General features: G+C 37.6%; 3 protein-coding genes across 5 annotated transcripts in view; 1 reads left to right on the plus strand and 2 right to left on the minus strand.

The window, feature by feature from the left end:
• Positions 1–27,500, minus strand: part of gria4a (glutamate receptor, ionotropic, AMPA 4a) — an 877,747-nt gene that overhangs the window by 490,872 nt on the left and 359,375 nt on the right. The window lies entirely within an intron of this gene.
• The window catches only part of LOC100535385 (uncharacterized), a 199,308-nt gene that overhangs the window by 80,695 nt on the left and 91,113 nt on the right, over positions 1–27,500 (minus strand). The window contains exon 2 of the mRNA XM_087284768.1: positions 18,946–19,198. The gene's annotated coding sequence lies outside the window, so the exon portion shown is untranslated. The remainder of the gene's footprint in view (positions 1–18,945; positions 19,199–27,500) is intronic.
• The window catches only part of gucy1a2 (guanylate cyclase 1, soluble, alpha 2), a 72,181-nt gene that overhangs the window by 1,818 nt on the left and 42,863 nt on the right, over positions 1–27,500 (plus strand). For 2 of the 3 annotated variants that reach the window (XR_015509903.1, XM_087284686.1), the window contains exons 1-4: positions 4,859–5,468; positions 14,537–14,598; positions 17,868–17,983; positions 27,155–27,500. The exon at positions 27,155–27,500 is cut by the window's right edge and continues 460 nt beyond it. Coding sequence is in view for 2 of the 3 variants with exons in the window: in XM_087284686.1 (XP_087140812.1) it covers positions 5,232–5,468; positions 14,537–14,598; positions 17,868–17,983; positions 27,155–27,500 (761 nt within the window). In the remaining variant the exon portion in view is untranslated. Of the gene's footprint in view, positions 1–4,858; positions 5,469–14,536; positions 14,599–17,867; positions 17,984–27,154 lie in introns of those variants that run through there. The other variant, XM_087284687.1, reaches the window with a different exon arrangement.

Raw genomic sequence — 27,500 nt, forward strand, 5'->3', positions numbered from 1 at the left:
GTGACATATCAGGACACAATTCTGTATAATGACATGGGTATGACACGGGTATTACAAAAAGGAGGTGAAATATGAGGACATTGGTGACGTCCTCTTTTCTCAAAATGCTTATAAATCCTAGAGAATGAGTTTAATCAGAGAGTAAAGCTGAACACTGTCTCCTCTGATGGTTGGGTTTAGGGGTGGGGTGAGGGCAATACAACATACGGTTTGGACAGTATAAAATGAATGAAAACCTAGGTAATGTCCCCACTTTTCACAAAAACAAACGTGTGTGTGTGTGTGCGTGCGTGGGTGCGTGTTTGAGAGTGAGAGAAAAAAAGAGCAGGTAGAGTGTGAGGGGCTAGTTTCGATCTCTCTCCAGTTCTTCTGAGAAGGGTTGTGTGTGTGTGAAAAAAAGAGCAGGTAGAGTGTGACAGGCTTTGAGATTCGTGCCGATGTCCTCCCCAATTCTTAGAGTTTTTGCTCAATAAAATAGTTAGTCATCAATATTTTCAAGTCTATTGAATTTATATTCACGCACTGGCCGCCAAAATCCACACTCTACACTAAAGTGTCAAGTGTGTATGCACTGTGACTACTTTTATATTGTTGATTAGCTGCTGGGCATTTCACTCTGTCTCGCGCTGAAGGCAGTCAGTGTTGACCAATCGCAACAGACTGTCATCGGTCCAATCAGCGCAGATTAGCTTCGCGCTTAGGAGGGGTTTGGGAACAAATGAATCACTATACGATGCATATGGGAGTCTCTGGGATAATTAGGTAAAAATAAATGCAGATTATAAGACTTTTTAAATGTTTTCGAGCAGGCTTCCAGAACCATGTGTTAGGAATGTGGGGGAAACCGGAGCACCTGGAGGAAACCCACGCAAACACTGGGAGAACATGCAAACTCTACACAGAAATGCCAACTGACACAGCCGGGACTCGAACCAGCGACCCTCTTGCTGTGAAGTGAGAGTGCTAACCACTGAGCCACTGTGCAACCTCTATTCTATTCTACTCTATTCTATTCAACCCATTCTCATTCCGAGAAACGTACCCCTGCATATATTTCTGTAAGGCGCCAAATATGGCCCCTTTCCACTGACTGGTACAGTACGGGTCGGTACAGGTCACCTTTATCAGGCTTGCGTTTCCACTGCCTAAAGAGTACCAAGGGTACTTCCAGAACCATGTATTAGGGTACCCTTTATGGGCGTGGTGTACGACAGAAAGTTTCAGTCGACGTCATTCTCATTCGAGAAAATGTCAACGTAAAGCTGTACGATTCGTTCACAAATCATACGAGAAGCACCTCACAAAACAGATTCTTCATACACATAAATACTTGTGTATAAATGTTCGTTACTCACCTTTATATGAACATAATTTAACCATAACTACAAATCAATGACCTACTGAGTAGCCAACTGTAATGTCTGTGATTATATAATGTAAATAAATAAATGAAACATATATGAACACATTCAGACCCCTACAGTCTTCGATATGTTACCAATTACAGAAAAAACTACACACAGCAGACATTTAGCCCTTATTTGGGTTCAAAAACAACATGCAACATATCGCCCAAAGTCAGTGCAAACCTCTCATCTTTAATCTTCAGCAGCACATGTAGCCTCTTGTTAGAGAGTAATTTAATGATTCTGACTTCATAAAAGTCCAAAAGGCGATGATAACCATGACAATTTGCTTGTGCTTTAGGTTGCAGAAGCATCATTTGCTCCTGTGTTTTGTCGGGCTTCTCCTTTGTTTTTTCGTGCTTCACTCTCGCACTTTTTATTCTGGCTAGCTCCACGAGCGAGTGACTTATCTCTGTAAACCAATAGTGTTTAGCTGTGCATCTAGGTCCACCTTTTGGTACCCTTTATTTCTGCTTGGCACTCTTTGCAAAGGGTAACCAAAAAGTGATACTGTAGAGTTAGTTTTTAGGTACCTTTTGACAGTGGAAATGGCGATAAAAGCGTACAGAACCGTACTGTACCACTCAGTGAAAACGGACCAATACATCCCCTGGGGTATGTTTTTTTTTTTTTTTTTGCTTTTTGTTTTCGTGAATCCACCAGATGCCGCTATGTACGCTTTTTCAGATCTCAAATTTCTCTCTCCAATCATGCCTGCTCTTCTCACATAAATATACCAGAGCAACTGACTGATACCCCCACCCACCCCCTTTCCTAACCCCAACCAATAGTTTTTTCAAAAGCACCGATCGACCAGCGCCCACCCACTTCCCTAACCCCAACCGATAATGTTTTTAAAAGCACCAATCGACCAGCGCCCACCCACTTCCTTAACCCCAACTGATAATGTTTTCAAACGCACCGATTGACCAGCGCCCACCCACTTCCCTAACACCAACCGATAATGTTTTCAAAAGCATTGATCGACCAGCCCCCAACCACTTCCCTAAACTAAACCGATAGTGTTTTCAAAAGCACAAAAGAAATGGTGTCATACCGCCCTGTAGCATTTGTTTTAAAGACGAAATGCAGACATATGTACTTCTGGCTACATAATTCATGATCTCCAGAAATGTGTATAGAGATATGTCTTTATGATGAGCCTGTGTTGTTTCTATTCTATTCTATTTTAGCACATTTCATAACAGTCTCACACAGTTCATACAAGGTGAAAGTGGATATTATATTATATTATATTAATTATATTATATTATATTATATTAATTATATTATATTATATTATATTATATTATATTATATTATATTATATTATATTAATTATATTATATTATATTATATTACAGTATATTATATTATATTATATTATATTACAGTATATTATATTAATTATATTATATTATATTATATTACAGTATATTATATTATATTATATTATATTATATTATATTATATTATATTATATTATATTATATTATATTATATTATGGCAAGTTTCCATAATGCAGCTGTAGTAATTTCTGAGTAATATAAAATGCTTCAACATAAATCCTACGCTACTTTTTTTTCAACATACCTGCATTTGCTGAGGCTTTTGTTGTTGTTCTGGCGGTGATGGAGATGTTCTTGCATTACAGTAATTCTGCACAATAATTGAACCAATCAACTTGTTAAGTCCTTGACAACAGCACACATGAGCGCAAAAATGTAGGTCATGAGATTCTTAGATGCTTTCATCCAACTATATATTGATTTTTTTTTTTGTTTCGTTTCAGATTGCAAAAAAAACAACAACATCTCTTTTGTCTTTGCCTTTTCAAAATAACATATAAAATATCTGTGCTTTGTAAACAGTTTTTACTCAGAAATGACGAAGAAATTACCAGCAACACTTTGACATAAACACTGAATCTTTAGCAGATGTGCTGAAATGGTTTCTTGTGATTCACTATATATGTTTACCGTGCCTAGTGTTTATAAGGACTTTTTTACAGTTAAAATTATGATTAACGACATATTTTGGTTTCTTAGAACTGTTTTATTAAAATAATCAGACTTGTTCATGGCAACACGGTGGCTCAGTGGTTAGCATTGTGACCTCACGGCAAGGAGGTCGCTGGTTTAAGTCTTGGCTGGGTCAGTTGGCATTTTCTGTGTGGAGTTTGCATGTTCGTGTTGGCGTGGGTTTCCTCCGGGTTCTGTTCTATTCTCTTCTGTTCTATTCGATTCTCTTCTGTTCTATTCTGTTCTATTTTCTTCTGTTCTATTCTATTTTATTCTCTTCTGTTCTGTTTAATTATATTCTGTTCTATTTTGTTCTATTTTCTTCTGTTCTCTGTTCTGTTATCTTCTGTTATATTCTTTTCTATTCTCTTCTGTTCTATTCTATTTTCTTTTCTTCTCTTCTATTCTGTTCTGTTTAATTGTGTTCTATTCTATTATGTTCTATTTTCTTCTGTTCTCTTCTGTTCTATTCTATTTTGTTCTATTCTCTCCTGTTCTCTTCTTTTCTATTCTCCTCTGTTCTATTCTCTTCTGTTCTGTTGTATTGTATTGTATTCTATTTTGTTCTATTCTATTCTCCTCTGTTTCATTATCTTCTGTTTTACTCTATTCTGTTCTATTCTGTTCTTTTATATTCTATTCTGTTTTATTCCATTCTGTTATGTTTTCTTCTGTTCTATTCTATTCTATTCTATTATTTTTCTGTTCCAGTTGATCTATTTTACTATCTATTTTATTTATTCTTCTGTTCCATTTTGCTTTTGAAAGTGATAGTAAGCGTTTTTGTTATTACTCTGTTTACATTCTAATATTTCCTTTTGTAATTGATCTACATTTACTATTTATTCTATACTTTTCTATTCTGTTTTTGAATGTTAATGTGTTTTCTTCGTTTATACTAATCTATTGCATAAATTTTTTGTTTTTACCATATTTATTTTTGTACTTTAAGGGTACACTTTTGTACATTTTAAGATATTATGCCATTTACACATTTGTACTTTTTAGGTATAAATATATACTATTAACGTACAAATGTGCACCTGATGGGTATAAAAGTGTACCTTTTGGAAGGCAGTGACAGCTTTTGTACCTCTATTTTTGAGAGTGTATGCTATTATTTTACCTATTCTAATTGATCTAGTTGTACACTTTATTCTATTCTGTTTTTGAATGTTAAAGTATGTTTTTTGGTAAATTTTCTGTTCTAGTCTATTATTTTCCCAATTCATCTATTTTACTATCCGTTTTTCGATTGTAATCTGTTTTTGAATGATAAAGTATGTGTGTTTTGTTCTTTATGCTCCCTCTGTGATGTAGAGTGAGCCGCAGCATTGCTTTGCATGCTTTTTGACTCTCTCTCTCTCTCTCTCTCTCTCTCTCTCTCTCTCTCTCTCTCTCTCTCTCTCTCTCTCTCTCTCTCTCTCAGTGTGTTAACCGATTGGCTGTCTTAGTTGTGTGTGCGCGCGCCGTAGACGCTCGAATATTTCTCGTCTTTACGCGCATCTGGACGCGCGCCTCTCCCCGCGTCAAACCTGCACGGACGGATCATGCGGTCTCCGGGGGTCTTCATCGGTCTACGGAGCTGCTGGGTCACCGACGGGATTCGGTAATACGAAAACCCCGCTCCATCCTACCCACACCCACGCGGACTGAATCTGGGTTTTGCGCACTTGGCGATCCGGTGGTCCCTCCAGGCGCTGCCGCCGCTGCATTCATTCGGGAGCGAGCGCGCGCGTCACGGTTCCGCGATGCCTCCGCGTCCCCTGCGCGTCTGATGCGTCCTACCGCACCGGCAGCAGCATGTCCTCGCGGAAGATCTCCTCCGAATCCTTCAGCTCCATGGGCTCGGACTACCTGGAGAGCCCCGGGGAGGATGGAGAGTGCCCGTTCTCGCGCGTGTTCTGGAACGGCCGGAGTCCGGTGGAGACGCTATCGTGTCCGTTCGAGGACGCGGCGGTCAGCAGGAGAGTCGCGCGGCGCAAACGCGTCAATCTGGACTCTCTCGGGGAGAGTTTGAGACGCCTCACCTCACCGACGGTACCGTGCCTTCCGTTACCTTCACACTCTCTCTTTCTCTCTCTCTCTCTCTCACACACACACACACACACACACACACACACACAGACACACACACACTGCCGTCATTAATGATGCATTCACTTTTTTTCCTTAAAATAGAACTATTTGACATTGATGAATTGGCGTACAGTAGAATTGGCGTACAGTATATACAATGTGGTGGCCATATATAATTATTACATATTTACATTTACATTTATTTACATTACATTTTACGCATACGAACACACACACTACAGTCTAATGATGCATTCACTTTTGTTTCTGAAAATAGAACTATATATATATATATATATATATATATATATATATATATATATATATATATATATATATATATATAATGTAGTGTCTATAATTATTACTCCCTCTCTCTCACACGCACACACACATTGCCGTCATTAATGATGCATTGACTTAATTCTGAAAATAAATAATCTGTTTTGTCTATATAATGATTAGACATATTACACACAAACACTGCCATCATAAATGATGCATTGACTATTTTTCTGAAAATACTATAGATTAATATACTATAGATACATTAGGGTATATATAGAATGTGGTGTGTAATTGTTAGATATTTATATATTCATTATATATATAAAACTTCATTTTTCTAATATATATATACAGTTGAAGTCAGAATTATTTGCCCTCTTTTTGATTTTTTTTTCTTTTCTTTTTTTAATATTTCCCAATTTATGTTTAATGGAGCAAGGAAATGTTCACAGTTTGTCTGATAATATTTTTTCTTCTGGAGAAAGTCTTATTTGTTTTATTTCGGCTAGAATAAAAGCAGTTTTAATTTAACATGAACCATTTTAGGGTCAAAATTATTAGCCCCTTTAAGCTACTTATTTACCCCAACCTGCCTAATTAACCTAGTTAAGCCTTTAAATCACTTTAAGCTGTATAGAAGTGTCTTGAAAAATATCCAGTCAAATATTATTTACTGTCATCATGGCAAAGACGAAATAAATCAGTTATTAATGAGTTATTAAAACTTTTATGATTAGAAATGTGTTGAATTTTTTCTCTCTCTGTTAAACAGAAATTGGGGAAAAAATAAACGGGGGCGAATAATTCAGACTTCAACTGTATATGTAAATATATATACTGCAAATTTGTGTTAAGTGATGGCGAAACAGCAGAGCGTCTAGATACAGATATAGTTTACATGTAGAATCTATCTATCTATCTATCTATCTATCTATCTATCTATCTATCTATCTATCTATCTATCTATCTATCTATCTATCTATCTATCTATCTATCTATCTATCTATCTATCTAACGTTAAAGTGTGATTAAATACTGAATGAAGAGTGGATTTTCAGGATTACATGAAGGCTTGAGAACTAGTATTGCTCGTGTAGATGATGTAAGAGATGATGATGATGATGATGATGATGATGATGGATTTGACTCTGTTCATAAGCACAGATTTACTGGGCTCATAAATCTCCTCTAAACAGCAGAAGCAGTGACAGTGCAGATGTTGGAGAGCTCAATCCGTCACACCATCTTACATTCAGACTGTGTGTGTGTGTGTGTGTGTGTGTGTGTGTGTGTGTGTGTGTGTGTGTGTGCGCGCATGCATGCATATTCTTCTTACATATTCATCTTCTCTCGTGTGGAGTGTTACAAATTCAGACATTCAGTGTGTGTGTGTGTGTGTTTGTGCATGCATCTATTCCTTCATATTCATCCTGTCTCGTGTTGAAAGTGTAATTCCACATTCCAAATTGTGTTTGTTTGAATGGAGATTATGTATGGTGTGTGGTGTGTGGTGTGTGTGTGTGTGTGGAGTGTTATACATTCAGAACTTCAGAATGTGTGTGTGTGTGAGAGAGAGAGGGAAAGAGGGCATTATAACCTCATGAGACTCTGTTTTATAGTCTGTTTGATTCTCAGAGAAACACACACCTCAATAGCGCATGTGTGTTTCTGCATCACAATGTTCTTGTCCTGAGATTCACTCCAGTGTGTGTGCGTGCGCGTGTGTTGTACCAGAAATGCACTTGAAAATGTGGTTCATGGCAAAGCAACTGCTCCAATGGCACAAATCCAAAATGTGTGTGTGTGTGTTTGTGTGTGTGTGTGTGTGTGTGTGTGTGTGTATATGTGTGTTTGTGTGTGTGTGTGAGAGAGAGACAGATTTAGCTGAATTATATATAAAATGCTTAAAAAATGCTCACACAGTTTTTATAATGTCCTGTTTAATTGTATTGTAATTTATTAGCAAACAAACTGATTATCATGTACATTTTGTCAACGATTTATGGAAGACATCCACTAAAATGATCCGTTAAACCCGATTTCCAAAAAAAGTATTATTTAAAACAGAAACAAATGTCACATGATCACTATTTATATGTATTTCACCAGCATGGACCACGCCACACTTTGAGCTAGACGTTATTATAGTGATGAAAGGGATGGGAAAGGAAGTAAGAGGATAAACAGTGAACAGGTAGGTTGATCGGAGACTCAGAGTGGGGGTATGGTTTCTGTATTATTATCTGGTAGAGTGGTTGAACCCTCCGATTTAACCTAGGAGTGAAGAGAGGGTTATAGACCTTTTTCTTAGAACGCAAAATGACCCATTATGCTTTGCGTGTATGCGCAAGGAGAATGCGAAGAACTTCCGGTCGGCAGCTGAAGCGTATAAACAGTCACATTTGATCAGCTTTAAAACGATAGTTTTAATCTATTTTATCTGCTTTTATCATTTTTGAACTAATACAGTTGCCGATCAGCGCCATCTCCTGGACTGATCATTTAAAGAAATGCGATCCAATGGAGGGAAAACAACTGCTGTGAGGCATTTTCCTCTCGTTGTCAGACGGCATCTCCTGCTGTTTATATGAAGCCTCGTCCTCGCTAACATCACCTGTACTGTCCCAGTAACACACCGATTTCATAACTGTGACAAATTGAAAATAAAGTGACATTTTGAAATGACAGAAAAACACAAACCGTGGTAAAAACAACACACTAAATGAAACATTCTGCTGAAAAATCCAGCTTAAACCAGCCTATATGGTTGGCTGGTTTTAGCTGGTAGACCAGCCTGGTTTTAGAGGGGTTTTGGCCACTTCCAGGCTAGTTCCCAGCCATTTCCAGCCTGGTTTTAGCTGGACAGGCTGGGAGATGACCAGCTAAAACTAGCTTGATCAGCCTAGCCAGGCTGGGAGCCCAGCCAAAACCAGCTATGTCCAGCTTAAACCAGGATGGTCAAGCTGGTTTTAGATGGTTTTAGCTGGTCACTTTCCAGCCTGACCAGATAAGATCAGGCTGGAAATGGCTGGAAACCAGCCTGGAAGTGGCCAAAACCCCTCTAAAACCAGGAGGGTCTACCACCTAAATCCAGCCAACCATCCTAGGCTGGTTTAAGCTGGATTTTTCAACAGGGATGTTTCATTTCGTGTGTTGTAATCCTAACAGACGTAATATAGTAAACGTTTAGTACAATTTACCATCAGAAATAAAATTTAAAAAATGGTTATGCTCATTTTCTTAGAGTGTTCATCTGTGTGTGTGTGTGTGTGTGTATGCATATATATATATATATATATATATATATATATATATATATATATATATATATATATATACACACACATAGTAAATACACAATTTTTTTTTCAGAAAGTTTATTTGAAACAAATGCAGACAGTTTACTTGCATTTATTATACTTTGTTCGTATAGAATCAAGGCAGCGCAGTCTGTAGCACTGTCGCCTCACAGCAAGTAGGTCTCTGGTTTGAGACTCGGCTGGGTCAGTTGCCGTTTCTGTGTGAGGTTTGCGTGTTCTCCCCATGTTAACATGTGTTTCCTCTGGGTGCTCCGGTTTCCCTCACAGTACAAACCCATGCACTATAGATGAATTGGCTAACTTAAATTGTCCGTAGTATATGTGTGTGAATGGGAGAGCGTATGGGTGTTTTCCACTACTAGGGTTGCAGCTTAAGCTGGATAAATTGGTCGTTTATTCCGTTGTGATGACCCCTGATTAATAAACGGACTAAGCCAAAATGAAAATGAATGTTGTCAAATTTTATGGCAAAGATAAAAGAAATAATTAAAACTATTGTCTGAAAATTTGTCCAATGTTAAATCTCTCCATTAAACAGCACTTTTAATTACAAAATACACATAATAATTCATTCATATCTCGTTCGGTTTGAGCTCTGCCTAATAAAATCAGTTTATGAGTTTCCATAACTCTTTTGGCGTGGGTTTCCTCCTGGTGCTCCGGTTTCCCCCACAGTCCAAACACATGCGCTTTAGGGAAACTGGATGAACTAAATTGGCCATAGTTTGTGAGTGTGTGTGTGTGTGTGAACGTGAGAGTGTATGGGTGTTTTCCAGTACAGGCTTGCGGCTGGAAAGGCATCCAATGCGTAAAAGATGCTTGAATAGTTGGCAGTTCGTTCCGCTGTGGCGACCACTTATAAATAAAGGGAGTAAGCCAGGGATGTCAAACTCAATTCCTGGAGGACCGCTCCCCTGCACAGTTTAGTTCCAACCCTAATTAAACACACCTGATCAAACTGATTGAGTCCTTCAGGCTTGTTTGAAACCTGCAGGTAAGTGTGTTGGAGCAGGGTTGGAACTAAACTGTGCAGGGCTTCGGTCCTCCAGGGATTGAGTTTGACATCCCTGGGCTAAGCCGAAGGAGAATGAATGAAGTTAAACTAACTTATTTGATGTAGTGATTGTCACTGTTAGGTCTTACAGTGTGGTGATTATTAGATCTGCACCTACTGATCAGCGATATTCTCCGTCTGGTAAACAGAAGCTTATACTGCGTCAGTTGACATGTAGGAATGTCTGGTCTGGGGATTAAACGAAACGAATGTTCATTGACAAACACGCTTAGCAAAGGATCAGACGGATGCTTTGTTTGGTGTGTGATTTACATAGTTTAGCAGCTGTTTGTAATCAGTGAAGTGATACAGAGGTAGTCATGCGGAGTTTATAGAGCACAATTGTTTTGGACCAAATCCAAATCAGAAAACATCCCAAAATGCACTGGATTTGAGAAATATACAAGCGTTCAGCAGTTTGATGTTGATAGAAGTTTTAATGAAGGCTATTTTGCTTGACAATGCTGCATTTATTTTAATACAGAAGAAAATGGAATATACTACATAAAGTGCACCCCCCCCCCCATCCCACCATGGTTGTGAAGCACTTTGGGGTTATGTCAATACGAAGTGTGCCACACTCCTGCTTTTAAGTAAAGGTCCTGGTGGTTAGATCGCCCCCTGGGGGCTGGCTGCAGTACAAATCATAAAGCCGGTCTCCTCCTGTTAATAAAGGAGACTTGAGCCCAAATAAAAATAAAAAATGATCACACTTGCAATAAAATGTCCTAAAAAGATGGTTTTGGTTAATTGCTGATACAGGTGCAGATCTTCAGTTGGTTAAACATTGTGTTTTTAGCAGTAATTTAATGCTATAAAAATGGGCGTGGGTAGGATAAAATGTCCGTAGTGTATGAGTGTGTGTGTGGATGTGTGTGTGAATGTTTCCCAGAGATGGGTTGTGGCTGTAAGGGCATCCGCTGCGTAAAAAAACTTGCTGGATAAGTTGGCGGTTCGTTCCACTGTGGCGACCCCGGATTAATAAAGGGACTAAGCTGACAAGAAAATGAATGAATGAATGAAAAACGGGGCGTGTCATCATGATTGACAGTTATGATTGACAGTTTCTCAAAGCTGACCGTCTGAGCTTCTGAAGGAAACTGAAGTGTTATTATTCCGTTACTGTGTTATTTTACCATGATTAAATTAGTTGTTCAGCAGTAAACTATAGACTAATTACTACGTTTGTAAACATTTAGGATGCGCGCACAGGGAAGTGGCAGAAAGAAACCAGGAGCGCTAGCATTTACAGCGAGGGAATTACATCCAATGCGGTACAGAGTTTGTTGTTGTCTTAGAAATAACCTATATTGATTACATATTATGTATATTATTTACACTATGTAGTGCTAAAAACCGAGATTCGGAAAGAAGATGGTGCTGTACAAGGCCTGGGTAATTAATCATCAACACGCAAAACTACTGCATTCTGACAGCGAACTCCACCTGTACGGCAGGGTAGAGCCCCTTTCACACAGTGATAACGGTAAATATCTGGAAAATTACCGGAACGACTTTACCGGTATATTGAAAAAAGCGTTGTTCACACAGGCGAGGACGTTACGGAAATTTTCCGGAAAAGAGCATTCACACATCCATTCCAAAATACCGGTAAATTCTGACATCATTCACCACAAATGAGCTTTAAATGGCTGCGCTTGTATTTGTAAACATTTGACTACATCACAAACTCTGTGGATGATCAATATTGTGAACAACTTTCGCAGGATCACTTTCGGATGTCGAGATGTTCATAATATGTGCGTGTGCAGGCGCTCATAGGCTGTATCACAGGCACATGCAAAGCTTGAAGGTAAACAAACAACGGCTTATCATAAGCATCTCATCAATGATTATTTACACAGGTGGCATTAAGAAGAAACAAAGGCTTTTATCCTCACAAACCGCGCGGACGTAAATGCGTCTGACTGTTGTGATTGGCTAAAGCAGACGTCTCACGTCAGCACGTTCTAGACGTGCACGCGCTTATTACGGTAATCTTCCTTCTGCTTTCACACAGCGCAGCATTCCGGCAAATTGCCGGTAATTTTACAACTTCTCTTTCCGGAAAATAGCCAGAACGAATTTACCAGTATTTTCAAAAAGGACCTGTTCACACATACAACCTTTCCGGAAAATTGCCGGTAATTTTCCGGAAAGGTCTGTATGTGTGAAAGGGGCTTATGTGAACTTACACACAGAGGTAAAGTTGGTTTCATATTCGCACATTCAGACTTTCTCCTTTATAATATAATTTCATAAAAGTATTATGTGCAAACTCTAAATAGCGAAATCATATTAGCAGCCAATGACTATTAAAGTACAACATTGTTCACAGTCAAATAAACAGTGGCTGTTTTCAAGTCACACTTGCAGGTTATTTCAGACCGAATATTCAAAGTGTCGCGGTAAACAATATAGGAAGTATGTCACAAGTTGTCACTGAATGTATGTGTGAATATTAAACCAATTTACCCTAATAACTTACACTTTTACATTTCATTCTTAGCATTCAGTGTCCGCAGTTTAATTCACCATATTTAACTGTTTTTGCTGAAATCATTGCTGCAATCAAAAACGAGTAATGTGTATGATTCCGTGTAACCCGGCTGGTCCTATACCACCCAACCCGCTCCGAGCTGGGATCGCACCGGCGACCTTCCACATGGGAGTCGGTTGCTCTAACAAGGAGGCTAAAGACCAAGGCCTCTAGCATCTGTCGCTAGAGCACCTTTAGAGGTCAGAGGAGTGAGGTTTACCTGCACAGCACACACTAGCTGGCCTCCGTTACACTCACCCCCCTAAACCTCACTCCCATCCGGGTCACAGCACCAATGTAACCACGCCGGTCCTAAACCACCCAACCCCCTCCGAGCTGGTATCGAACCAGTGACCTTCCGCATGGGAATCGGGTGCTCTACCAAGGAGGCTAAAGACCATGGCCTATGACATCTGTCGCTAGAGGTCAGAGGAGTGAGGTTTACCTGCACAACACTTACTAGCTGGCCTCCGTTCCATCAGCATAGCGTGAACTTACCTGATATAACATGGGAACTGCAGAGTCCAGCATTTCTAATTAGGTCGTCACTTTATTCCTCTCCCTTTTAGCCAAAGACGTCTGCAGTTGGCATTAAAGCAGTGTGGTGTACGGTAAAAGTTAATTTTTCTGTTTTTGGAATTTGGCATCCAACCGCACAACACGACATGTTTACTACTGCAGCCTGTCTTTTTTTGCAGCCCGTGTGACGTCATGTGTGACGTAGGTTAGAAAATGGTCTATACTTTCTGACATACAGGATCTGGTGGAACACTGTTTATTCAGTAAAGTAAGGGCTTTATCAGGCTTTATTATTAGTTGGCTGATGCACGCATAGCCATGACGAGGAAAATATGGGTCGGAAATAATAAATAGGAAGACAAAACTAATGTTAGCCAATCTCCACATTGATCTCCTGTCACGCTATTTGAACTTGATTTAAAGGTATAATCTCAGTACAATCTGAGCGGTCTCTCTCCCTCTCAATGTAATAAAGGGAAAGGAAAGAAAGCACACTTTGGCAGGAAGGAAAATCGAGCCGTTTTAAACCCATAAAGACTTTTTCGCACTGTGACATTATTTCCAAAACAAATCAAGCTAATTTTCCCCCACATTCCCATTAGCATAATGTGCAGTGTTGTAATTGCCGTGCTTGTCTGCGGTGTTGTGTTGGTATAAATCAGCTTTGTTATTATCAGAGAGAGAGAAACCGCCGACCGCTGCGACATCTCTGAAGCACATTTGAGCAGGTAAAGCTGGATTTGAGCTATTAAGAGCTTTTGCTGAAATGAGGAGGATTGTGATTGGCTCATTGTTGCCGTGGCAGCGTGATAAAGGCAGTTGATTGGATAAGGCTTAAGGGTGTATTCTATTACAGGTAGATCAGCACTGTAAATCCCCTTAAAACGGCACACAGACTCATCTGATAGAGAAGATCGGTTTACTCTCACCTTTCACTGCATATTTCACCTGCATACAAACCCACGCCAACATGGGGAGAACATGCAATCTCCACACAAAGATGCCAACGGGACTCAAACCAGTAGCCTTTTTACTGTGCGACCATAGTGCTAACCAACAAGGCACCATGCTGCCCGCATTAAACTGTGTGCATTCAGAAGAATCCACCATCATTTCAATTAATCGTGTGATGTTATTGTGTCCATTGATGAATCCAGTTCTTTCTGTGTTTGAAGGAGTGTGGGGCGGTTTGGACGAGTGTGATGTGATTGTTTTTGTTTTTGTTCAGCAGTTTAATGCTGTCTTTGTGGTGTCGCTTGTGAATCTGGGTCGAGCAACTTCTGACTGCATTTGTTTTTCTGCCTTTTAGACCCCGACCATTCAGCAGGCCCTGCAGAGAACAGTGGAGTTTTACAGACAGAGGGAAATCAGGTACACGCTTTAAGCAGAAACTCACCTCATTTACACGCATTATTTCTGAAAACCAGACAATATAGTTGCTTGTCTAAAAAAATGCATTAGAAAAGCAACACACACTCACACATACTCACAGTTGAGGTCAAAATTATTAGCCCTCCTGTGAATTTTATCTTTCAAATGTTTCCCATATGATGCTTAACAGAGTCAGGAATTTTTCACAGTATTTCCTATAATGTTTTTTCTTCTTATTTGTTTTATTTTGGCTGGAATAAAAGCAGATTAAATGTTTTTTTTTTTATTTTAAAGTCAATATTATTAGCCCCCTTAAGCAATATTTGTTTTGGATTACAGAACAAACCACTGTTATACAATGACTTGCCTAATTACCCTAACTTGCCAAATTAATCTAGTTAGCCTTTAAATGTCACTTTAAGCTAGTATCTTGAAAAATATCTAGTCAAATATTATGTGCTGTCATCATGGCAAAGATAAAACAAATCAGTTATTAGAGATGATTGTGCGTGAAAATCCCAGTAGATCAGCAGTTTCTGAAATACTCAGAGCAGCCCGTCTGGCCCCAACAAAGTCATGTAAATCCCCTTTCTTCCCCATTCTGATGCTCGATTTGAACTGCAGCAGATCGTCTGCATGCCTAAATGCATTGAGTTGCTGCCATGTGATTGGCTGATTAGAAATTTGTGCTAACGAGCAGTTGGACAGGTGTACCTAATAAAGTGGCCGGTTAGTGTATATTATCTATGACAGTGGTTCTTAAACTTTTTTCATCAAGTACCACCTCAGAAAAAAAATTGACTCTCAAAGTACCACCATAATAAGCGGTATTGAAATACAGTAGCTTAGTAAGCCCAGTAAAGCAGCTACAGCTCTGCACAGTTCTAAAACATGGCAGATTAATTTCTATTATTAAGAATATTTATTATTGTCAGTCATTTTAAACATTATAAATAGTCTGAACGTTAACACTGTACTGTGCTTATAAAAACAAGCCAACTAAAAACGTCAACGTTCAAATTAAAATGTGCTTATAAATGTTAAAAATGGTAAGGTAATATTCTTAAAAAGTAAAAATAAAAGTGCTGTACTTTAATGTAAAGTATTAACATATAGTAGACAATTCATCAACACCAGGAAATGTTGCCTGGACCTCAGAAATATAGGCTATATCATAAAATACATAATAGTATATGTCATATTCATATATAAATAATTGTTGATACATTTTCAAATATATGTAGCATGTACATATGACATATTTGATATCTCCGCGTACCACTAGAAGGAAGCCCGCGTACCAGTAGTGGTACACGTACCACAGTTTGAGAACCACTGATCTATGGAATTCCTTTGCTGCCTCTGAATAAAATATAAAAAGGTGACGTTTTTAATATCAATCTTTAACCATTTTTATACAAACAATTTAAAAAAAAAAATCACAATTCTGACTTTTCTATTAGAATTTTGGCTTTATTTCTCTGAATTGTGAGCTCATGTCTTGCAGTTCTGACTTAATAATTCGCAATTTTAAATTCACATCTTACAATTCTGAGAAAAGAGCAAGACAGGATTGCGAGTTTGTATAATGCAATTCTGACATTAAAAAGCTGCAGTAACACTTTATTTTATATTCAGAGGTGGGAACGGGCGTTAGCCCCCCTTTAAATATTAACATTGTTTTCTATTGGCTATAATTAACCTAGTTAAGCCTTTAAAAGCTGAATACTAGTATTTTCCAAAATAACTAGTAAAATATTTTAGAAGGTGGCATGGTCGCCTTAAAGCAAGAAGGTCGCTGGTTCGAGTCCTAACTGGATCAGTTGGCATTTCTGTGTGGAGTTTGCATGTTCTCCCCGTGTTTCCTCCGGGTGTTCCGGTTTCCTCTACAGTCCAAACACATGAATTGGTGATTTGAATAAATTAAATTGGCTTGTATGGGTGTTTCCCAGTACTGGGTTGCAGCTGTGTAAAACATATGCTGGAATAGTTGGGGGTTTATTCCACTGTGGCGACCCTTGATAAATAAGGGACTAAGCTAAAGGAAAATGAATGAATAAATTAAGGAAATATTATGTACAGTCGTCAGGGCCAGATAAGGATCACGTTGGGCCCTGGGGCTATGGCAAATTTAAGGGCCCTCCTTTTATTTTTTTTACCTCACAAAAGTATATATATATATATATATATATATATATATATATATATATATATATATATATATATATATATATATATATAAATATATATATATAAATATGAGCAATATCACACGAGTAGTAGTGCGATTTGGCTGTATATCGGCACTGGTGGGAGGCGTGCGTTGCGGACGAGTGCCTTAGTGCCCCCACCAGTGCCGATATACAGCCATATCGCACTGCTACGAGTGTGATATTGCGTTTATACAACAGTTTGACGGCATAATTGTGTATATAAAAACAAAATCAAACATGGAGAGTCTCAAAAACCCTTTTGTATGAAGAACTACTTTCTTCCAGATTTAAATCATAAGCTGATAGTTAAACAGTTGAGCGTGCATCTTTTAAACTTTAGATCTGTAGTGTCTGCTTTTTGCTAGTTGTATGTGGGCGGAGTAATACACAAAGGGTAAAGAGGCTGTACGGGTTCTGATATTGCAGAATATCGCACGGCTAAAAGCCAATCAGATTTGAGAACCAGACAGAACTGTTTGTATATATTTATATATATATATATATATATACATATATATATATATATATATATATATATATATATATATATATATATATATACATATATATATATATATATATATAGTATGATTCTAACGTGAATTAGCATGTTACTAGCATGATTCTAACATGCATTAGCATTATTCTAGCATGTTGTTAGCATGATTCTGGCATGAATTAGCATGTTGCATAAAGTATAACATAAAGTATACAATATAAGCTTCTCATGGTTTATATTGTCTCCAAGTGTAAGTCTGTTAAACATATCATTAAGTCAACATCATCGTGCTTTAAAAAAATGTGTATTGTGAATATAATAATAAGTAATAAATTTGACTTGACACAACGTGCAAATATTTAAGTCTGAGCCTTAAAGTGTCCAAATACTTGTCAGGGCTGTTATCTCAACAATCGTCTGCAGTGTTTGTTTTCATTCTTCCTTTTGAATTACATGGTCAATCTTAGACTGAGCGGAGGCGTAGTATTGTTTAGTTTGGGTATTTTATTGGTTAAACTCTGATTAAATGTTAATGCGTCTCTCTCTTTTTCTCGCAGTGGACAGGAGTTTGTGCGAAACTTGTCAGACGAGCAGAAGTGTTTGTTCGAGAACTCGCGCTGCGACAGCCAGACCGACATCTCAGGAATACTGAAATACACAGCAACTATTTTAGGTACGTTCAGCAGGGGGTTTTACACATTGCGAACACATTTTTATGCACTAAATGAAATAAATGTAATTTAAAAAGTGACCATAAGACTAGTTATAAGTGTCAATTTTTGAAAACAGATTCCTCTGGGTGCTCCGGTTTCCCCTACAGACCAAAGATATACGCTATAGGTGAATTGAATGAACTTAATTCGCTGTAGTGTACAAGTGTGTGAGTGAATGCGAGAGTGTATGGGTGTTTCCCAGTACTGGGTTGTGGCTGAAAGGGCATTTTCTACATGAAACATATGCTGGAGTAGTTGGCTGTTCATTCCACAGCGGTGACCCCTGATGAATGAGTGACTAAGCCGAAGCGTTTGACTGAGATAAAACTATTTGGGGGTTCGAAAATATTCAAGTATTGAGAAAATGATCCAAATAAAGTTCTTAGCTGTGCATATCACTAATTAAAAAGTAAATTTAGATGTATTTGTGTTTAAAATATCAATAATCAATGATTATTGGTATAAAATAAAAATAAAAAATCACAAATTTAGACCCCTACAATGTTTTTTTTTTTTTGGTCTATTGCCACAAATATACCAGTACAACAAAAGACTTGGGGAAAAAAAGCATAACATGTATTTCAGCTTTTTTTTTTTGGATATGTTAGTATGCTAATATTACGAAAACTAAAACTGAAATAAAACTATATATACTATAAGTAAACAAAAAAACAAACAAAAAATATATTGGATTTATTTAAAGGTGCAGTGGTTATTCTACCACAATGCTAGCCTCTTAAAAATCTGAACACAGGCTGTTTCTCAATTCCAAGAACGCAGAGAACGGACTTGCGTTCTTGTGGAGACTGGTTTTGCCAGGTATCCTCGGAAGAACGAACTCAGGAGACCACGAGAACAGAGAACACGACGTCCTGTGAGAAATGAGATGCTGCGTTCTTCCTAATGGTCACATGACCTTCACGCGTTTTTAAAGGGCCATGACACCCCCCACTTTCAGTTAAAGTCTACTTCAGAATTTTTTCAAAAGATGCATGATTAATGGGCGTGGAGCTCCGCGAGCATCGGGCAGGAGTGGGCGTGGCCAGCAGGGAAGAAGGGGAGCGAACGAAGCTAGCTCACAAAATGAGACAAACCGTGAGGAGACGCATGAGTTTATAGTTTACAAAGTTAAAATGCAAAGAAATAAACAGTGATTTAATGCCCTGCTACATTTGCTATTCGTAATTTCATATACACATAACCACAATTTATATCATTATAAAGATAAGTGTGTTCATGTAAACCGTATAAATGAGGACTTCTCTCTCAATCCCCGTATCCAGCAGACTCAGTGCAGCAGGTCTCCTGACCTGTCTATTTTAACCATTAGCCCTGCTGGTAATCTGGAGGATTTAGGCAAACACAGCAGCACAGTGATGTGTCTGAATGTGAACGAACTCCTGATAAAAGACAGCGTCTGCCATTCTCTAATTCTCGTACTGCTCTCCCGACAAAAATGCTAGCAGCACACACACAGCTTTGCTGTATGATCGGCCCTGACAAGATCGCGGGGGAAAACATGCAACAAACCGCGTGGATCATGGAAACAAACGCATATGAGCCTTCATGAACGGCTAAATACTGTGTGCCCGTGGTTCCGTGACACAGCTCGGGCTTGACTCTGGCAGGTCTCATGAATAATTAAGCAGCCGGCTCTTCTCATAGGATAAGAAAACTCTGCTATGAATAATAATGAGAAACCGACGCGTATTATTGCACTTGCAGTACTGCGCTGCGTCGCCGATTTTGATCCCGCCCCAAAAACCATTTTAAAACCGGAAGCTGAAATTAGCTGACAAAAGCTCAAAATGATCCAGTTTTCCCCACAATTAAAGCTGACAGGTGCTAACATTGTCTTAACTGATGCTCAACACACACAAACATCTGTTAATATAAAAAAAAAGTTATCCAGGGTGTCCTGAACCTTTAATGAAAAGTTATTTAGCTTCCCCCCTTTTCAAAATATATGCTCTGCATAAAACATTATAAATATACATTGCACAATATAAATAAAATAGACTTGTATATGAATTTCAGCAAATAAACACACTGAGGGTGCTTTCACACCTGCGAATCGATTCAGTTGTTCCGAAACAGGGATGAAAATTGTTACATTGTTGCTCTTTGCTCTTGGTGCGCTTCGCTTTCACACTGCAGAGTTTCTAATCGGACCAAAAGAGCTAAAACAAGTCACGCGTGAGTAAACTCTCCTCACATTTGTCCGAGTTTCATGGTTTATTTTGCAGAGTCCTGCTCAGATGTCAGGGGGGTGGTGGTTTGGGGGTGTTTGACAGGGTGCGCGCGACTTGTCAGAAGAGCGAGGAGAGACGCGGTGAGGAGGGGTGAGAAGGATGTGCGACGTATTTGAGAACTGGGAGGGAGACATGTGATTACCGGGAGATCATCACTCGTTTGCGGGCATCTGGGAGTGTCTGTGCATTTGTGGGAGACTAGGGATGTCTGGAATGACTTTCCGCCCTGCTCATAATTCGATCTTCATATAGCCGGATGCCTTTTATATCCATAAAACACAGTAATATAACTGTGCTCGGATCGTTTGCTTTCTCACTACAGTCGATCTGCTCCAGAGTTCGTTTCAGTCGAGCCGAGACCACCTCATTCAAGCGATCACAGAGCGATTATTTTGGCATGGATCCGAGCGCGATTGGTGGTTTCATCTATGCCAACTGAACCACGCTAACTGGGCAAACGAGACAGGTTCCCAAACAAAAGTCTAGGTGTGAAAGCACCCTTAATGTGTTTATTCCTTTATTAAGATGTCCATGGTAATGTTTATATTCACCCTTTCATTTAGGGAAACTCCTAAGGTAAATAAGTGATATATCTGAACTTTAATGATAAATCTAAATAAAATGCTGCGCTTCCCACCTCCAGTCGCAATGACTTCTGGGACTTGTAGAGCAAGTTCAAGCCTGGATCAGTAGGTCCTCTATATCAAGAACACATCCGGGAAGTTTCACGCGTCCTCTGTTCTTGCGGTCTGGAGTATTGGAACTGAACTTTGGCAGCTGATGATGACGTTTCACGAAAACACAAGGACGCAAGACCGCTGAAGAACGCATATTGAGAAACAGCCACAGTCCCTCCCCTGCCGTCCAAAGCCACGCCTCCTGAAAACGTTAGCGCGCATATTAAAGACGACAGCACCCTCTCTCATGTGTTGAGCTAGAGCTTGGCCAGCGTCATGCAGGAATTACACTCAATACTACACTCGTTTCTAAGCCATACTTCCATGGTATTTCTGACCGAATATTCAGAGTCACAGGTTGTCATTGTTCAGAAATGACCCAATGTGAATATAAAGTCAACTTCAGCTCAGTAAAGCAGGCTAGGCGGAGTAGCGCTATTTACTGATGTTTTGTTATTAAACTAAATATAAATCTACATTATCGATGCTGTTAAAGGACCTTATGAAACTGAAAAAAATCACATCAATCTTTCACCAGAAGATTTCAGTGGCTGAACAACACTTCTGTGCATATAACCCATTCATAACAACCCAATCTACATCAGCTCTGCGTGACGAAAATAGTTTTAAAACAGAACATTACCTGTCTAAGGCTGCATTTACACTGCAGATCTTGATGATCAATTCCGATTTTGTGACTGTATCAAATTTTTTTTTGATGACTGGTTTACATCATCTTTTTAAAAGTGACTTGTCTGCATTTACACAGCACACGGCAAAGGTGCAATGACCAAACAAAAAAAACGGGCGCAGACTAACAGCTGATAATTAAAGAGTGCTCTTTTCTCTGTAATCTGTATGCAGCTTTTGACAAGCTGTTTTACTATAGTTTATAACCGAAAGGTTCTCATTTGTCCATCTTCTTCTGATATATAGGCTTTTTTAAACCTTTAGGCATCTTAATGTAATGTCCATGGTGTGATTTATGCACGTAATGTAGCACTAGTTTTAAATTAGTTTATATTGGTTACGTGGTGGACATTGCGCTCTCTCGCTCTCGTTAACAAGCTTAAATACCTGTGCTATATGACAATATGAAAGCTGTTTAAGTCCTCATGTATGAGATTTAAGGTTTGGGACTTTGCTGAAGTCTGTTCTTAAATGAAAGTGTCAGACGTCATTCGCTATGATTTTTATTGATGCGCGACTCGCATTAACAGGTGAAAATCTGATCTTCCTGCATACACTGCAGACACAAGAGCACAGATCCAATTCATATCGCTAAATTTTCACATATGAACAAGGCCTGAGAGAAATACTTCAGCCATGGTCCGTCCTCCAGCGTGCAAAAGTAACTCCAATTTTGATTCAGAATTTTAAAAAAAGTTTCGATTCAGCGTGTTTTTACCACTTGCACTCACCCTCTCTCTCTCGTGAGCGCGCAGCTTGTGTATGCACAAACGGCAGAGCTATGCACAAACAGGTGCGCAGTAGCTCTAATCTGCATTTGCTGACAGACAGTTTGGGCTGCTTATCAGAGATATGAGAGATGTCGGCCCGACACTATTTTATTGGATGAACATTTTTTAGTTTTATGCCTCACACAGAATATAAAAGTACATAAAAATGCGTTTAGATCATTTACTTTAATCTGTACTATTGCAAGGTGAAAAAACTTTCAACCAGCACTACAAAACATGTTTCTTAAGAAATTCCCCTGCTGCAACTTTAATAAAAATTTAATGAATTCATTCTTAAAGAGAAAATGTTACATGGGTATTGTATTATATAATTTTTGGCTATTGCCACAAATACGTACCATTGCAGCATAAGACTTTAAAACAGTAATCAAAAAGCATGACATTTATTTTATTTAGGCTTTTCTCTATATCCTAATGTGCAAAATTTTGAAAACTAAAACTGAAATAAAACTTAAGAAAACTATATATATATATATATATATATATATATATATATATATATATATATATATATATATATATATATATATATATATATATATATACATATATACATACATACATACATACATACATACATACATACACACATACATACATACATACATGCATACATACATACATATACATATACACACACACACACACACACACACACATATATATATAATAATATTTTTTTTTTTTTTCTGGAGAAAGTCTTATTTGTTTTATTTCGGCTAGAATGAAATCAGTTTTAATTTTTTTTTTTCGGTTCGAGTCCCAGCTGGGCCAGTTGGCATTTCTGTGTGGAGTTTGCTTGTTCTCCTTGTGTTGTTGTGGGTTTCCTCTGAGTGCTTCGGTTTCCCCCACAGTCCAAACACATGCACTATAGTGGAATTGAGTGAACTAAATTGGCCGTAGTGCACAAGTGTGAATAAGTGTGTATGGATGTTTCCCAGTACTAGATGGATTAGTTGGTCGTTCATTTCGCCGTGGCGACTCCTAATGAATAAAGGGACTAAGCTGAAGGAAAATGAATGAATGAAGGACCCATACAGACCCATTAGTAATTCCCACAAACATACACTGAAACTGAACGTGTAGTGCTCCATATATAACATGTATCACTGTAAACAAAAATGCATATGCAGATTTGATTAGTTTTACATTTGACCAATATTTGACATTTTTATTTAAACTTCTGACAAAACCAAAGAGCTCTTGATTTATTCTGCATCACAAACACAAATTTATCATGATTTTTCACTTAAATCCTGCTACTTAAACTCTGATACACACACACACACACACACACACACACACACACACACACACACACACACACACACACACACACACACAGCAAAACTTTGACCTGAATCCACACACTGAGTGGCACCAGCACATGTACTTTCCTAAAAAACTCTCTGCGTATCTGCAGTCGAGCTGTTGCTAAGATACTAACTCTGCCATCCCTAACGAGAACACGTTTATAAATAAACCGCAATGAGCCATTTGAACTGAGCCCTGCCCAACTCCAGCTCCTGCGCATCTCGCTTTAATGCAGCAGAGCAGCGTTCACCAAAACTATTGATCATTCAGCTAATCCATGCTAATCTGCCGCTCGCGGCCAGACCTTTAACTTTCCATCTTCATGCAAAAGCATGTTCAAAAAGCGGATAGTCAGATACACACAGGTTGCTGTGTTCGGGTTTGTGTCAAATGTTCAGTAATAATATATGAATGTGTGTGCTGTTGTAAAAGGCAGTGTGTGTATGAAAGTGTTGACCTTTCAATAATGCGTAATTATAGTGTTTGAGTTAAACTGAATATGATTCAAAGGTTTAAGGCTTGTGAGATGTCAGCAGTTCTTAAACTTTGGGTTTCTTATTTTAGAATTTTTAGAATTCTGACTGTTCTTTTTGGTGTTCTAACTGTTCAATTTAGAATTCCGAGTTTACATCTTGCAATCCTGACCTTTTTTGAATTATGATGATTTTTCTTTGGAATTCTGATCTTCAACTTTTGTTTTTGTTGTTTTGTTTTGTTTTGTTTTGTTTAGTTTAGTTTAATTTTGTTTTGTTTTGTTTCATTTTGTTTTGTTTAATTTTTTGTTTTGTTTAATTTTGTTTTGTTTCATTTTGTTTAATTTAGTTTTGTTTAATTTTGTTTTGTTTAATTTAGTTTTGTTTTGCTCAATTTTGTTTTGTTTCATTTTGTTCAATTTAGTTTTGTTTTGTTTTGTTTTGTTTTGTTTTGTTTTGTTTGTTTGGTTTGTTTAATTTTGTTTTGTTTAATTTTGTTCAATTTAGTTTTGTTTTGTTTTGTTCAATTAAGTTTAGTTTAGTTTTGTTTTGTTTAATTTAGTTTTGTTTAATATTTTTCAATTTAGATTTGTTTAATTTTGTTTTGTTTTGTCTTGGATTTGTTTAGTTTTCTTTTGTTTAATTTTCTTTTGTTTTGTCTTGATTTGTTTAATTTTGTTTTGTTATGTTTGTTTGGTTTGTTTAATTTTGTTTTGTTTAATTTTGTTCAATTTAGTTTAGTTTTTTTGTTTAGTTTAGTTTTGTTTTGTTTTGACTTGTTTCGTTTTGTGACTTTCTTTGGAATTCTGATTTTGCATCTTTAACTTCTGTTTTTTGTATTTTTTTTTGTTTTGTTTGATTTTGTTTTGTTTAGTTTTGTTTAATTTTGTTTGTGACTTTTTCTTTGGAAAACTGATTTTACATCTTGGAATTCTAAACCTTTTTATTTTGTTTTGTTTGAATTGTGACTTCTTTGGAATGAAAGCTTATCTTTTTTTTTAATTCTGGCTGTTTTTGGAATTTTGACCTTTTTATTCTGACTGTTTTCTCTGGATTTTTGAGTTTACATTTTGATATTTTGACCTTTTTTGTTTTGTTTGATTTTGTTTTTATTGTGAATTTTCTTTGGAATACTGAGTTAGCATCTTAAAGTTCTGACCTTTTTAGTTTTGTTTTTTGTATTGTTTTAATTGTGAATTGTGAACCCATTTGGATTTTTGGGTTTAGGTTTTAGAAATCTGATTTTACATCTTGGAATTCTGACCTTTTTATTTTGTTTTGTTTTAATTGTGACTTTTCTTTGGAATGAGAGTTTACATGTCAATTCTGAGCTTTTTTAGAGTAAAAATTCTGTCTGTTTTCTTTGGAATTCTAAGTTTATCCAGCACGTTTTTAAGCAGCGGATGCCCTTCCAGCCGCAACCCATCTCTGGGAAACATCCACACACACTCATTATTAGCCTTTTTAATTCTGACTGTGGGGGAAACCGGAGGACCCAGAGGAAACTCACGCGAACACAGAAACGCCAACTGAGCTAAGGCTTGAACCAGCAACCCAGTGACCATCTTGCAGTGAGGCGACCGCACTACCTACTGCGCCACTATGTCGCCTTAATTGTGACTTTTCTTTTGGAATTATGTATTAACCTCTTAATGTTCTGACGGTTTTTGTTTTGTTTTATTTGTGTGATTTGTGAATCCATTTTAAATTTCGGGTTTACATTTTGGATTTCTGACCTTTTTTTCTTTGTTTTGTTTTGATTGTGGCTTTTCTTTGGAGTTCTGAGTGTACATTTTGGAATTCTGGCCTTTTTCAATTCTGATGGTTTACCTTAGAATGCTGAGTTTACATATATTATATATAAATTTATATAATTTTTCTTTTCTTTGTTTTGTTATGATTGTGACTTTTTTTTTACTATTTAAATTCAGACCTTTTTTATTCTAATGGTTTTCTTTAGATGTTGTCTGATTTTACATATTAGAATTCTGACCTTTTTTATTTGTTTTGTTTTGATTGTGGCTTTTCTTTGGAATTCTGCATTTGCATTTACATTTGGAATTCAGTTTTTTCTTTTTTGATGTGTTCTGCTTTTTACATCTCAGAATTCCGATGTATTTTTATTGAATTCTGGGTTGACATCTTGGAATTCTAAACTTTTTTATTATCTTGCTTCGATTTAATTGTGACTTTCCTTGCTTAGAATGAGAGTTTACATGTTAAGTCTGAGCTTTTTTTTTTAAAAAAGGTTTAAATTCTGGCTGTTTTCTTTGGAATTTTGAGTTTACATCTCAGAATTTTGACCTTTTGTCTTGTCTTGTCTTTTTTTGTTTTGTTTTAATAGTATTTTTTATTTTTTTTTGGAATTCAGGTTTTATATCTCAGAAATCTAATGTTTTTGAATTCTGATGGTTTTCTTTGGATGTGTTCTGAGTTTACATCTTTCCAGAGTTTTCTTTGGAATTTTGAGTTTACGTCTTGGAATTCTGACCTTTTTTAAAATTCGGACTGCTTTCTTTGGAGTTCTGACATTTCTTTTTTTGGAATTCTGATGGAATTCATTATTATTATTTTTTTTCATTATTATTCATTATTAAATATTTATTTGGAATGTCGAGTTATCATGGTATAGTGAATTACTAAATATCGCCATATATGTGCTATTTTATTATTTTATCACAGGCATTGACTTTGCTGCCATCTGACTGTCTTCTTTCGACTTTTGAGTTTACGTCTTGGAGTTAAACTATTTTCTTTTTCTGACTGTTTTATTTGGAATAAAAGTTTATTTTGTTTAGTTTTTTCTTTATATCTTGACATGCTAAGTGCCCATGATATCAATAGTATGCATGTTCATTATCACAGTATATTGAATTACTGATTCTGTTATTTCATTATTAATTTCTTTTTTTTTTTTTTTTTTTTTTTGCACAGGCGTTGACTTTGCTGCCATCCGTGGCCGATTTGGCGAGGAATTTTTTGGTTTGTGCCTGGAGGAGAACGAAAGAGTCCTGCGAGCCCTCGGCGGAAACCTGCAGGACTTCTTCAACGGTTTTGATGCTCTTCTGGAACACATACGAACATCGTGCGGCCGCCGAGCTTCATCCGAGGCGCCTTCCTTCCTATGCAAAGACGCTCCTCAGGAGAACGAAGAAACGAATGCGGAGAGCGGAGCAGGACGAACTCTAATCCTTCACTGCTTTAATCCCGACCCAACAGTGGGTGTGGCCATGCCGGGTCTTATTCGAGCCGCCGCCCGCCGCATCTACCAATCAGAAGT

This window comes from Danio rerio, chromosome 15, assembly GCF_052040795.2.
Source record: "Danio rerio strain M-AB ecotype USA chromosome 15, GRCz13ab, whole genome shotgun sequence".
In the NCBI taxonomy this organism is placed as follows: domain Eukaryota; kingdom Metazoa; phylum Chordata; class Actinopteri; order Cypriniformes; family Danionidae; genus Danio; species Danio rerio.